The following is a 13,817-nucleotide window of genomic DNA, read 5'->3' as shown; positions in this document are numbered from 1 at the left end:
GTGGATGGATTTGTCAACAAATCTTCAGACTGAAACACAGGAGTCTGAGTTACAGTAACGTAGTTTTTTTTCTTTAGCAAGACTGTGGTCTCCTTTCCTAATAGTGTTAATTTCGTCAGACGAGACGAGACTAAATATGTTCGTCAACAACCTTTTTTTCCATGACTAAGACAAGGCGATGACGAGACTGTGCCAATGTCCAAAAACGCTGACTAAGACTAAATTAACATGCATTATTGTTGACAAAAAAAGACGAGACTAAAATGTTTTGCATAAAATAAAAACTAAGATAAAATCTCTCTTCATTTTCATCTACAATCGTCTCTACTTTTTCATCATGAGATAGACTATTCAGCTGTTACTAGGGTTGGGTACCGATACCCCGTGCTAATACGGCACCGAATAGCAACGCAGATCACGGTGCCACTTAAATGCCTGCGTTTCTCTCTGATGCTCCTAAACGGACGTTAGAGGCAACCTAGTTAACACTACACTTGGCATCAGGTAACGTTAGCCTACAGTTAGCTAGCAGCTGGATTAAACACGGTTAAAATGCTGACAGCTAAACGGTGTAAAAGTTTGTCTGTATTTCACTGTGTAGGATTCCAACTAGAGTCCGACCGATATATCGGCGGGCCATCGGTGGGCCGATATTATCGGCCGATATTAGGCATTTTCCAAACTATCGGTATCTGCATTTATTCATTCATCAGAATCATTTAAAATGACAAATGACAAATGATTCTGATAATTGCATATTAAAAAAATAAAATAAAAACGGACGAAACACCTTTCAACCATGTTATATGAGTGTTGGCGTTGCATAGTTTGTCCACCAGAGGGCACTCTACAACGTCCCTGTTGGCAACACTCTTTGATTTTTTTGTTTGTTGTTATTGTCTTTTTGTTCAAAGGACTTTAAGTTTCATATCTTAAGTTTGCATTTTTATACATTTTATTTATCAGAACTTTAATATATTTTTGATGTTCTTCTGTTCTTTTGAGACAATAAAACAACCTATTATTTTTAAACTGCATTATCATATTATTTTAGTGAGGACTCATAAATAACTACAAATAACTAATGTTAGGGAAATCTGTTTTTTCTGCATTTCTGGATATTATTTTTAAAAATATATATTGGCCGATATAGCGGAATATCGGATTTTTAAATCATCAAATATTTGTATCGGTATCGGCCTTAAAAATCCTTTATCGGTCGGGCTCTCTATTCCAACACTGAGACGTACGACAGTCTGCTGCTGCCGTTGTCTGAAAAACAACACATATGTTGCGTTCACTTGAAAGTCGCCTCGCCAGCCTCGTGCTGCATTCAGAGTTAATGTAAAATACCGTTTTCCATCCAGTGGTTGTTTTTGTCATTTAACAGGAATTTACTAGTGAAATAAGGAAGATATTTATATAACTTTATATAATTTATTTGTATATAACTATTTGACTGAAATGGTTATCAGAAATAATTTATTACAATGTTTAGTCTTTTTTTAAATAAAAAAAGACTAAAATGTTTTGACCAAAACTTGACTAAGATATATTGAGTTTTCTTTTGACTAAAACTAGACTAAAATGACGAGACTTTTAGCCGACTAAAACTTGACTAACAAAAAAAGATATGTGAATGACTAAATATGACTAAAACTAACAAGGACATTTGGCACAAGACTAAGACTAAATTAAAAATAGGTGACAAAATTAACACTATTTCCTAAACATAACCATGACGACAAAGGTCCCCTAACCTCAACGAAGTACAGTAGTCATTTTTATCCAACCCCCGATGTTTCCTTGACTTTAACTAAGCACTAATTTTAACCCAAACCATGATATTTTCTTATCTTATCTATCTTATCTTTTTTAAACTTAAACAAGGTTTTTTTTGTGCCAACACCTAACCAAACCTTAGTGTTACAGCCCTGTCTCCTAAAAATTATGTTCCCATACAACTAAATTGCATTCCCTGTTAACATCCACCGGGTCGCCGGCAATTACGCGGTTACGTAACTTGCGTGAGTTCTGACATGTTACATAATAAGCATTTAAACACAAAAGTTCAAAACTTTTGTCAATATGGACGTGCTGTACATTGTTTGATTGGTATCATTCTCTGCAACTCAATCATTCAGTTCATTTTACTGAAACCATAAGTGCCAAAGCATTATTCATAATCTTAGTGCTCATGTTACTGAAAAAAAAGAAGAAAAAAAGGACAAAATGATGACGCTTCCCTACCTGTAGGATGTCCTAAACGCTCAATCGACGTCCATTCCTGGCTTATTTATATTCCTCTAGTCCTTAAGTGTCCACAGATCAAAAGGAGAACAAGGGTTTTTCAAAAGATATTGTCCTGTAGAGTCCATGCTAATTTTCTGCTAACTGTCTGCTAACTTCATTTGCCTATCTCGTTCCGTCTGAAATAATATATTTCTCCTTGCCCTGCACCATGTTGCTGGTGGTATGTTTGTTTTTTTCAGGTTGCTGCCTATACAATGAAACTATCCCCACCTTTTTCTGTTTAGTTTTCACCCCGGGACAGCCCCCGACGTCCAGCAAGCGCTCCCACTGTGGAGCGTCTGTCAATACACTGCGTCATCTCTCTGAGCAGCCATCTTAGAAAAAGCTGTCATTGGCTATCAACACGTCAATCATGGCAATTGTAGCCAATCACATTCCCTTTCCAACGGTATATAGCATGATAGGAACATCCAAATTCAAATCCAAATTGTTCAACAGTGTTTGAATGAATGTAAAAAGGTATTGTAAGTCATTTTAAGTCTTTAGTATGTTTTTTTCTAATAGCATAGAAGTGAGTAAAAGCATTTAGCTTAATGTTCTCACTTGGAGAGTTTTTGGAGAGGTTTTGGCACACCAGTGACACCTGTAATACCAAATACTGAAAACTCCCTAGCTCCCATTAGGTTAGGACTAGAGTTCTGAAACTGTATAGAGGTCTTATTGACAAGTTGTAGAAGGTATGTGTTGTGTTCTGCATAGTGTGGCACAAAGTATGTTTTAGTTTTTTCCCCCCAAAAAATTAAGTTTTTTTGAACTGCTGTAGTGTGTGTTGTGTTTTAATCACATGCTAATCAAGCACCTTTTCAGAAACTAGAATAATTTAGGTTTCAAATGAAGCCTCATACATGCATTTTGGCCTTGCAGTTCTTCTGTTATAAGCTTTTCCCTTTGGGAAAGGGAAATAGATGAAAATCAAGCAAAAAGAGGTGGATTTGAACAGGTTAAAGGCAAGGCAAGGCAAGGCAGGTTATTTGTATAGCACAATACAACAATAGAAACACATTGTAAACATAAACAATACTAGCATGTGCTTTGGTCCATGACCATTCAGTGCTTTATAGACCAACAACAACATTTTAAAATCTATCCTATGACCCACAGGAACCCATTGTGGAGATTTAAGGACCGATGTAATATGGTCTGATTTTCTGGTGTTACCTTTCAATTATGTTTTGAGGGAAACATATTTTATCCCGTATTACGTTTGTTTTTGACGTATCACAAATAAACTTATAATCAAAGTCCGCATAGGAAGAAGGTTGGGGTGGATGAGGATCAAACAAACATAGGACTATAACCCAAAAGGCCGCTGTTCATTTCCCGTGTGAAACCAAAAGTCAACATTGACTAATTTTAGATTATGTACCAAACTTACTTATTTGAACCCTAGCCATGATCTTGTCCTAAATCTAACCAAGTAGATGTGTTTCAATTCACAACGATAACCACATGTTTGAAACAAACCTAATCTGGAGCAACATAAGTTTTCCTCAAAACGTACAGCAATTGAGAATTCAGTGCAGTTGAACAGTATGGGAACGTCATTTTTTTAGGAGACAGGGTTAAGTGTTGTCACTAGAGCTGCAAAGATGAATTGATTAATCGATAAGTTGTCAGCTATTAACTTAATCGCCAACTTTATTTTTTTTTCTTAGATCATTTTTTTATTATTTTTTAGCACCATTTATCATTCAGACATACAGAACAAATTCCACAATATGTGCCAGGTAATGTCAGATGGTGCATAGAACAGATAAACAAATTGAACAAGAACAAAAACCCTCTCCCACCCCCCCACCCTCTGCGGTCTCGGGGAAAACAAAAGAAACAAACCAACAAACAGAAATCACACCTTGCCTAGTCGCTCTCTAGTTCTTGTGGCGTTGAGGTCATTAGGTCTGATATTTGTGCTGCTGCTCCCATAGGTTGATAGTTGATGATTTGGCTTTGTTAATCCTTGCTGTAGAGAGCTCAAGCATAATTATGTCTAGAAAATACGCCAACTACTGTTTTATACAAAGCGAGTGGGGTGGGGGGGCTATCATTTTCTTGGTTGCAGTTGAACCGGCAACTATTTTGATATTCAATTAATTGGTTTGAGTCATTTTTGAAAAGAAAAGTAGAAATTCTCTGATTCCAGCTTCCTAAATGTGAATATTTTCTAGTTTATTCACTCATCTGTGTCAGTAAACTGAATATCTTTGTGTTGTGGACAAAACAAAGACATTTGAGGACATCATCTCGTGCTTTGGGAAACACAGATCAATGTATAATTGATAATCGTTAGTTATAGCTCTAGTTATCACATCATAATATTTTTCAACAGTGATTTGTACCGATTTTGGAAGGCAAAGAGAAATCACGTCTTAGTAAATGGCAAACGGACTGCATTTATACAGCACTTCACAAATATGCCTCTCACTCACCTACTCACACTAATACGCCAACAGCGGCAGTCTACCATGCAAACTGCTGGCCCAGTGTCTTGCCCAACCATGCGATCAGAGGACGAGCCACTCTCCCTCGTGAGCCACAGCCGCTCCTGTTGAAAGGCACATCAGATCAGAAAACAATGTGTGTCTATGTGTCATTCTAGAGAGCACATGCAAACAACCCTTTATAAATAGTCTTTACAATTGTCTATAAACATCTTCCTTCCTCTCTGTATAGTGTGTACACCAGTCTGATGGGATTTGGGACACTTGTGAAGTTGTTTAGCTGCTTTATTGTATTGTATTCTCTTTCAGACGTAATTGTCAGATCAGTGATCCATCACACATAGTTTGTGCTTTTTGGCACTATTTACCCTTCTTATACCATTTATCTCATTTAAAAGGGAATAGGAGCCTCAGTTTACAAAGCAAGATGACATAACTGACTCACAAATGGTGTGCTTATTTTCCTCTTCCTTATGCTAAATCAGTCAGTGTGCAACAATCTCTAGAAATGCAGTAGAACACAAACCCTGCGTTGTTTTTTCTTATCAAGGTACAGCGGGTTTGCTCACTGGAAGGCGAGTAATCTCACAGGTTTTACAAAGTGTGATCCTGCATAAAGTGACATTTCTCCAAAATTCATTTCAGTTTATTTTAGTACTGCATCGGTGCCAGAGGTAGCATAAAACCATCTCTTAGAGAAGCATACGGAGGGAACCAAATACAGGGAGTGCTTGTTTTTTCTGCTGTTGCTCAAAAAAAGAGAAGTGATGAAAGACACTGGTGTTGTCTGGTGTTTATGTTGGCTGGCCTGGGAAGGGACGCGTCACTGACAGCTTCGTCTCTTTGTAAGAAGAAGATGTTTTTCCCCATTGAAACATTTGTTGAGTCAGACAGTGCGTGTGTGTGTGTGCGTGCGTGCGTGTCTACATGCCTGCGTGCGTGTCTACATGCCTGCGTGCGTGTCTTTCAAATTCATTGTTAAATCTTCTCCAAGTGGTTTTTGAAAAAGTGCACACGGTATATCTATTGATAACGTGCTGACTGCACAGCACAAAGCTGCTCCACACAAATAACATATTCTGTTGTATTATCATAACCACATGCATTGCTGCACATATTTCTAAATTCTTGCAGCTCAACTAGGAAGTCTAAAAATATCCCTACATTTCCCTGCCTGTGTGGGAGAGTGTGTGACTGTGTTTGAAACCGTTCCCTCATTCCCTCACTCACTATTCCCTGTATAGTGAACTATATAGGGAACGACCAAACTGTTGGACACCCACTGAAAATATCATTGCGTCAGTAGATGCGCCCGTTGTTTGTGTGATGGAGGCGGAAAGGGGAAAACACGGCCGCATTGTGGGATACGGGAGTAAAATGTTGGGTACATCGTATGTACACTCAAATTAGCAGTGTATTGTGGGTATTTTATAGTGGACTATGTAGTGAATAAAGTTTACCGTGGAGAATTCGAACACCACTACAAAATGGCGAACACACTATATAGTGCACTATTTCCGTGATAGGGAACGATTTCGAACACAGATTCTGTCTCATTTTTCCCCCCTTTTCACTCTTTAAACTGTCGGTTCTCTTCCGCCTCATCCAGGTGAGCCTGATGCACAACGGCTGGCCGGTGATTTCAGCGTTTGCCGGTGACCAGGACGTGACGCGCGAGGCGGCCAGTAATGGTGTTCTGATCCAGATGGAGAAGGGAGACCGGGCCTACCTCAAACTGGAAAGAGGAAACCTCATGGGAGGATGGAAATACTCCACCTTCTCCGGCTTCCTGGTGTTCCCCGTGTAGAGGAAGAGGGAGAGGGAGAGGAAGAAGAAGAGCAGGGGGTGGATTTGAAAGGAGGAGGAGCTGGTGGAAGATGGGAAGTGCGACGATGACGGGAGGGAAAAGGCAGACGGAGGAAGAAGAGGGGCGTGGGGAAAAGAAAAGGGACGTGAATAAGATGGTGGAAAAGAAGAGGGATTGTGACAACGGACTCTGTTTGGGACGCTGCAGAGGGAGGAGGGAGATGTTAGAGAGATGTAAGAGCATGGCACAGAATGATTATACAATGGTAAAAATAAGAGAAGAAATGATGAAGCCAGTACATGAAAGTGTATGGCCAGCTTCTTCACTTCCCTTCCTCCTTTCATCTATCCTTTCAACCATTCTTTCCTCCCTCCGTTTTATTCAGTGGCTTGACTGCAGCTTTGGACAGCCAAAACCTTTTTTATTCTCTGCTGAAAGACGCAATTGATCATCTGTATGTTCCAGAGTGTTCTAATGCCCGAGTGCACCACCCACCACCACCACCACCCTTCCTCCACATTCATTCATTCATTCATTCATTTATGCATCAATCTCTATCAACACAAGCTTTAAGGAATGTTTCTTGAAGAACTGCTCCCCACATCTCCAATTTACTGTGGACATATTTCTACTTTTTTTCATGCTCAACATAAATTGCACTGATTTTGGATCAGCCCAAAGCCAAACTCGAATTTTTATAGGGGAAACATAAAACTCTGGTCCCAAAATCAGGTGCTACATTTACATTCCCCATAAAGCTGTGTTTTATAGTTATTATAATAATTATTGGATTTAAAAATAAAAATCCTTCACCTCACAACTCATGTGGGGTACATAACTGTAGAGTTTCCTACACATAATCCAGGCAGCAATTAAGTTTCTGCATGAACTGTAGTCAGGAAAACAAAAGAGTAGTATAGACATGTAGGAGCCAGGAGGAGACAGGGTTGCTATCTGACTTCAATCAGGAAATTAGAAGATTTTAAAAGAATACCCTACAAGCTAGCACAATCTTTCCAAAAGTACTATAGAATTCTTTTTTTTTTTACATTTCCACTGTAATGAAAATGTATTAAAGTATTAAAGGGTAACTTCGTTTTTTTTCAACCTGGACTCTATTTTCGCATGTTTTAATGTGTACGTGACTGATGGTAGCAACAATCTCTGAAATTGGTCCAGTATTAAGCAACACCACTGCAGTGGGCAGCGGCGAAACAAGGTACGATTTAAGTGATTAGGCAATTGTGCACCTTCAATTTAAGTCCACTAAAAGTGCTTGTTTTGCCACTGATATGCTCAAACTTTTATTCCAAGTGTCTGACAAAATTATGGAAAGGATCCCTACAGAGGCTGACCTTTTTGTTAAAGAGTAAGATCCTCTTTTTAACACAAAAGCATCCCATTGCTTGCTGCAAACCCACCAGACTCCATTTAAATAAACCGTCATTTTATCATCGCGATCACGGAAGGCTTGTATCATGTGGCTTTCCACACAAACAAACGTACAAGTGTCATTAGTATGAGATTTTAACTGCGTCGGGCTCGGGTCGGGCTTGGACATAAATATCTTAATGCCTGTCAGGCTCGGGTCGGGTTCGGTTACTGCTCTGTCAGACGCATGCCGGGCTCTGACAGAAAAATGTGGCCCGATCCGCACTCTAGTAGGGATCCTTTCCATAATGTTGTCACTGAGACACTTAAAATAACAATCTGAGTCTGTCAGTGGCAAAACAGCACTTTAAATGGACGAAATTGACAATGCACATTTGCCCTACTGCAGTCCGTTCTCGCTCTGTACTGGACTCCCAAAGATGTTTTGTTCACATTAGTCAGTTAGACACCAATGCATGGGGAAATAGGCTTAACCGTGACTCTCTAGCGACTAAAATGGACCTAAGATGGGTATTGATACAAGCCACACAAAAGTCCTTCTGTGTTTTTTTTATCATCTCTCTGGCAGCCACACAAACATTTTAATGAACCTCCATCGTGTCCTATCATCCTTCATCCTCCATCACCGCTGTTGATTTTTCACATTTTGTACCCCTCCCGCTCCAAGATCCTCTTCTCTTTTCGACTATGCTGTTTACCCACAATTTTATTATCTCTTCCTTTTTTTTGTGAACTGTTATGTCTGTTATCCCCTCACTCATCTCTCTCTCTCTCTCTCTTCCTTCTCCTCAATGGTCCATCTCCCTCTCCTTCCTCATGTCTGTACTTTATCTGCTGCTGTACTCGTTTGCCTCCCAGCACGGATCCTTCCTTGCTTTTCTTCAATGTCGGACTTTGGACACTGAAACCAACTTACAACCACGAACTTTATTGCTTATGTATATATATATATAAACATATATACAGTATAATGTATATATATACATACATATATATGTTTATATATATACATATATATATATATAAATTTACACAGTATATATATAAATGGATATATAAATATGTCGAAATCTAAGCCACCATTTCTATTCTACTGGTATTATGATGATAATAATAATACTAATACTGAAAACTGAATCTGGTTGATGATTATAATATCTGTATTTCCGTACTTCAGTGTTATATAAAAGAAAAAATATTCTAAGAGAAACTTACTAGTGATTGTGTGTGGAAATCTGAGGCTGCCGTTCTGCTCTTCTGATTACAAACATGCTTCTTGTTTTTGTTTTGGGTCAAACCAAGTTGTGGCTAAAAAGCTGAGACTAGTTATGTAAAAAAAGCTACAGTTAAAAAGGACCTTTATTTATTTATTATTATTATTATTATTATTATTATTAATATCAATCGATCGATCAAATCAATTTATCTACTGTTTTCTTATTTATTTGCTCTGATGAAATCAATAAAATTTAAATGGTACTTTTATTTTTCTTAAACCTACTTTAAGCCTGGCCTGGCAGTTTATTTGGTTGAAGCTGGCATGACTTCTGAAAGCAAACACACACACACACACACACACACACACACACACACAGCCACATGTGTGTTGATGTGTCTTTCTTGTTACAGTCTCCTCCGTTCTACACGTCTCCGTGGAACTGTACTCTATCACTTCTACACTGCATCTCTTTATCTTTTTCTTTTTGAATCCAATCGATTGGGGTTCTGGGTTTTGTTAGCACCGTCTTTGTCCCTCTTTCTCTACTCCCGGTCCATCTAAACTTATTCTCTCATTCCTCCGTTTCCATTTGTTTCCGTTTTATTTTCTTTGGATGCTCATCCCTCTCTCTTTCTCCACTCTGTTGGTTTTTGAAGGTTTTGTGGTTCGTTTCTCTCCAGACTCTAATGAGCTCCGGGGGGAAAATTAGTCTTGGAATAACAAGCAAACATCAACATCATCTCCCCTCATCCTCCAGCTCCCTCCCTCCTTCTCCACTTCCCCCTGCATCTGACTTAATTTCTTCTCTTTATGTTTTGCTTTCCTCCGCTGGATTCTCCTTCCTGTCCTTCCTCCTTCCTTCACACATCATCTCTCCAACATCTCTCTGTTGCCTCTCTCTGACTTGCTGTCCTACCAGTCTCAATGGCACTTTGTTTTTTTCTACATTTTCTTTTTCCCTCAGCTTTCCTCTTTCCTTTTTCTTTAAACTGCCAAATACTGTATTGGCATAAATATAAGAACATTTTTACTCTTAATAACGGAAAAACTCTAAGTCGTCTTACTTTCCTTACTTACTTTTGTTTTTGGTCAAAAGGCCGTGGCGCCCTGGTAGCTCAGCTGGTTGAGCGTGCGCCCCATATTCTAAGGCTCAGTCCTTACCTCAGTGGTCCAGGTTCGAGTCCAACCCGTGGCCCTTTGCTGCACACTAATTTAAGAAAAAGGAAAGTAAGTTTGCAAGTCCTCCAAACTAAACAACAAAAGAGGTTGTTTGCATAGTCATTGGCTTCTAAAAGGACTTTTCTTCTGCCACCTTTATGTTTAATGTTTGCTTGGTTAAGGTAGAAATAGTTCTACCACTCCTGGGAGGTAGATGAGAAGATTGGTACCGTAAATATGAAGCTACACAGCCAGCAACCGATTAGCTTTGCTTAGCTTAAAGGAACACAATGACTTATTGGGACTTTAGCTTATTCATCGTATCACCCAGAGTTAGATAAGTCCATACATACCCTTCTCATCTCCGTGTGTGTCATAACTCTGTCTGACGCACCCACCACTAGCCTAGCTTAGCACAGATCCTGGAGGTAACCAGCTCCATCTAGCCTACTGCTTCGAATAAGTGACAAAATAACGCCAACATTTTCCTATTTACATGTTGTGATTTGTATAGCCATCTTCTAACCGTATACAAACTGGGAACTATTCTCAGAAGGCGAAGCACTGCTACTTCTGCTACTTGGGTGATTGATTTGCTCGTAGCACCTGAGAAGCCCCGTGGTGAGGAACAGAGAGTTCGCCTGGAGTTCGCTCAGAGTTGGAGTAATAATCACTCCGCCCAAGTAGCAGAAGTAGCAAAGCTACACGGAGATGAGAAGGGTATGTATGGACTTATCTAACTCTGGGGGATACGGTGAATAAGCTAAAGTCCCAATAAGTTGGCATGTTCCTTTAAAGGCTGAAAAGCGTTTCGGTACCTTTAATGTTTACTAATTAGCTCGTTGTATCTCCTTTTTTTAATCCTGGAAATGCTAGCTGTTTCCCCCTGTTTTTAGTCGTTATGCTAAGCTAACAGGCTGCAGGCTGTAGACTTACGTATATATATACTGGACACACATGGGAGTGGAATTACTGTAATCAAGAAAGTGAATAAGTGTATTTACTAAAATGTCAAACTATTCTTATAGATGTTACCAAAACAACAATAATGTAATTTTTCTGGTGAGGATATTCTCTCTTGAGGACATAAAAAATGTACTTGATATTTGACATTTTTGCAAGATAACTTACTTTAAAGGAACATTTGTCACTTGTATATGTCCAATCAGTACTGATGGTATATGTAGTCTACTGAAGACATGAATACCCTATTGCGGGCTACATTGACTGAGAAAGCAAGCTATAATGCTCGCGGAGTCGTGGCAGCCGTGCCTATATGTACCAAGATGCATTGCGCGCAAGTTGCAAGTTCGCTTAACTCTCTTAAACAAACTAAACTCACCAAATGTCAAGAAAATAATATTTTTACACATTAACAAAGAAAAATACAACCGACCCTTACAGAACCAGGACAAGATTAATTACCTCAGTAAAACATCATAAAACACACTTCCTTCAAACTGGACAGGGACAAAATAAAATTCACCAAAATCGTATTAGGTAGTCTTTCCTCTGTTCCAACAATCACCAGTTCTAGTTTGGTCAAAATAAATCCTTAATTAATGGAGTAAGATGTGAAAATATTCACAATATAATATATACATCTTGCTCAGAACAATATTATCCCTTATTTTACCTACTCTGGACTAAACAAAGATCTTTATATTAGACCTACCTTGTAAAGAATGTCCACTTTCGGTAGCTACTTTTATCGATGATTGATTGTCATTAAAGAGATATTTTGCTGATTTAAATCCAGCTCTGTTTCATGGCAGTGTGGGCAGTGTGTTTAGATGAACGTTGTTTTGGTTTTCCTTCCGCGGCGTCGAGCTGGATTTAAATCAGCAAAGTATCCCTTTGAGTACATTTGGTTACTCATATGTGGTGATTGTAATGCCTTTTATTGTAGGCCTGTTTACGTCACTTAAGCATAAATCAGACAACATAATAAAACAATCATGGCCTGGCCCATCAGGAATGAAAATGAGCGTTGTGGCATTTTATCCTGCATATGGTGTCACAGTGGAAGAAAATCAACCCAAGCATCCGGGAGAGTCACAACGTCCTGACAAAAAGACTGATCTGGAAATGTCTTTGCCTTCTCTTGACTACTTTGACTCCTTTGTTCTGAGATGGTGGCCCACAGAAGCACATAGCCCTCTTCTGTGCACAAATATGAATATGGTGAAGCAAAAGAGCAATCATGTTTAACCCTTGTGTTGTCTTCCCGTCCACTATGCACGTTTTTCTGGGTCAACATTTTAAATTAAAATGTTTATTTTTCTGTTGCTTTTTTCCAAAGTCTTTTGTCACTCATTCTGATGTTTGTTGATTTTTTTCTACACTCGTTTTTTTACGTTTTTGTTGTTGTTTTTTCAACTTTTGGAAAAACATTTTGACATTTTTTTTTCATTTTTTTCAACGTTCTTTTATCAATTTTTGTCTTCAAATACTATAAAATTAAATAAAACACCCAAATTCAATAATAATAGTGAACGGATCATTTATTTTTCATGTGGAGAGCATTGCATGGAACCATCCGCATTATTTTTTTGGACAATTTGGTGAAAATAAAACCCAAATTTCTGATGTAGAAACTTTTTGAAAATGGGTCAAATTTGACCTGAAGACAACAGGAGGGTTAATTTTGTTAATTTCAGTGAACCTGTGACAACATGACTGTAACCCACGTGTCAGGAGCATTGTACCAAATTAACCAATGCTATGCACACTATACCTTCTTTCAACTGACTGGGAAGGAAAAAGACCACCTTCACCGACTAATGATGAAGAATGGTTCCATTCATTAAACCATGGTTAGAAGTGTAAACATTCTCAACAGGTTCTCACTCCCATCTCGTAAAATACGGACGCTTGGTCAGGTGCTTTTGGCGTTGTTATTGACGCTAAAGGTCATATAACACGCTTTAACTAAATGCGCTTGGTCGGGACTATTGGCGTCCCTTTTTACGCAGTTATCTTAAGGAAAGGTTGTGGGTGGGCTTACATTTCCGTGATACGCGGGAAGAACGGGACGGTTGAGTTTAGGAAAAGGTCATGGGTGGGCTTAAGCTTCCATGACACGTAGGAATAACGGGATGGTTAAAGAAGAAAGCGACTTTAGGAAACGTGACAAGTGGGACACGAACCCCGGTCTCTTGGGTGAAAGTCCTGTGTTTGATCCACCTGCCACCCCAACCAACCTCCCTACGCGGAATTTCGGCCTTACATACTACTCGCTAAACCCCGTGTAGCTGTCTACTCTTCCCGGTACGTTTTACAAACATGCTGAAGGACGCCTTTTTTGCTGCTTCAGCCAATGAAAGCCACTCTCCAAACATCCGTATTTTACGAGTTTGGAGTGAGAACAGGTTGACTTTCTTTGTTGGTGCTGTCGGGTGGAGTAAGGCCCTGTGTTAGAAAAGTTATGTTTGCTATAGTCTTTGCTTCATTTTAGTGTTAAACAATTTGCATGAAGTCTGTGTGCAAC

General features: G+C 39.0%; 1 protein-coding gene across 1 annotated transcript in view; it reads left to right on the top strand.

The window, feature by feature from the left end:
• Positions 1–7,947, top strand: part of cbln1 (cerebellin 1 precursor) — a 32,779-nt gene extending 24,832 nt beyond the window's left edge. The window contains exon 3 of the mRNA XM_031294814.2: positions 6,361–7,947. Within this exon, the coding sequence (XP_031150674.1) occupies positions 6,361–6,558 (198 nt within the window). The 3' untranslated portion in view covers positions 6,559–7,947. The remainder of the gene's footprint in view (positions 1–6,360) is intronic.
• Positions 7,948–13,817: the final 5,870 nt, after the last annotated feature.

This window comes from Sander lucioperca, chromosome 7 (assembly GCF_008315115.2).
Source record: "Sander lucioperca isolate FBNREF2018 chromosome 7, SLUC_FBN_1.2, whole genome shotgun sequence".
Classification (NCBI taxonomy): Eukaryota; Metazoa; Chordata; class Actinopteri; order Perciformes; family Percidae; genus Sander; species Sander lucioperca.
The sequence above is the reverse complement of the archived record's forward strand: the minus strand, read 5'-3'. Positions and strand labels throughout refer to the sequence as shown.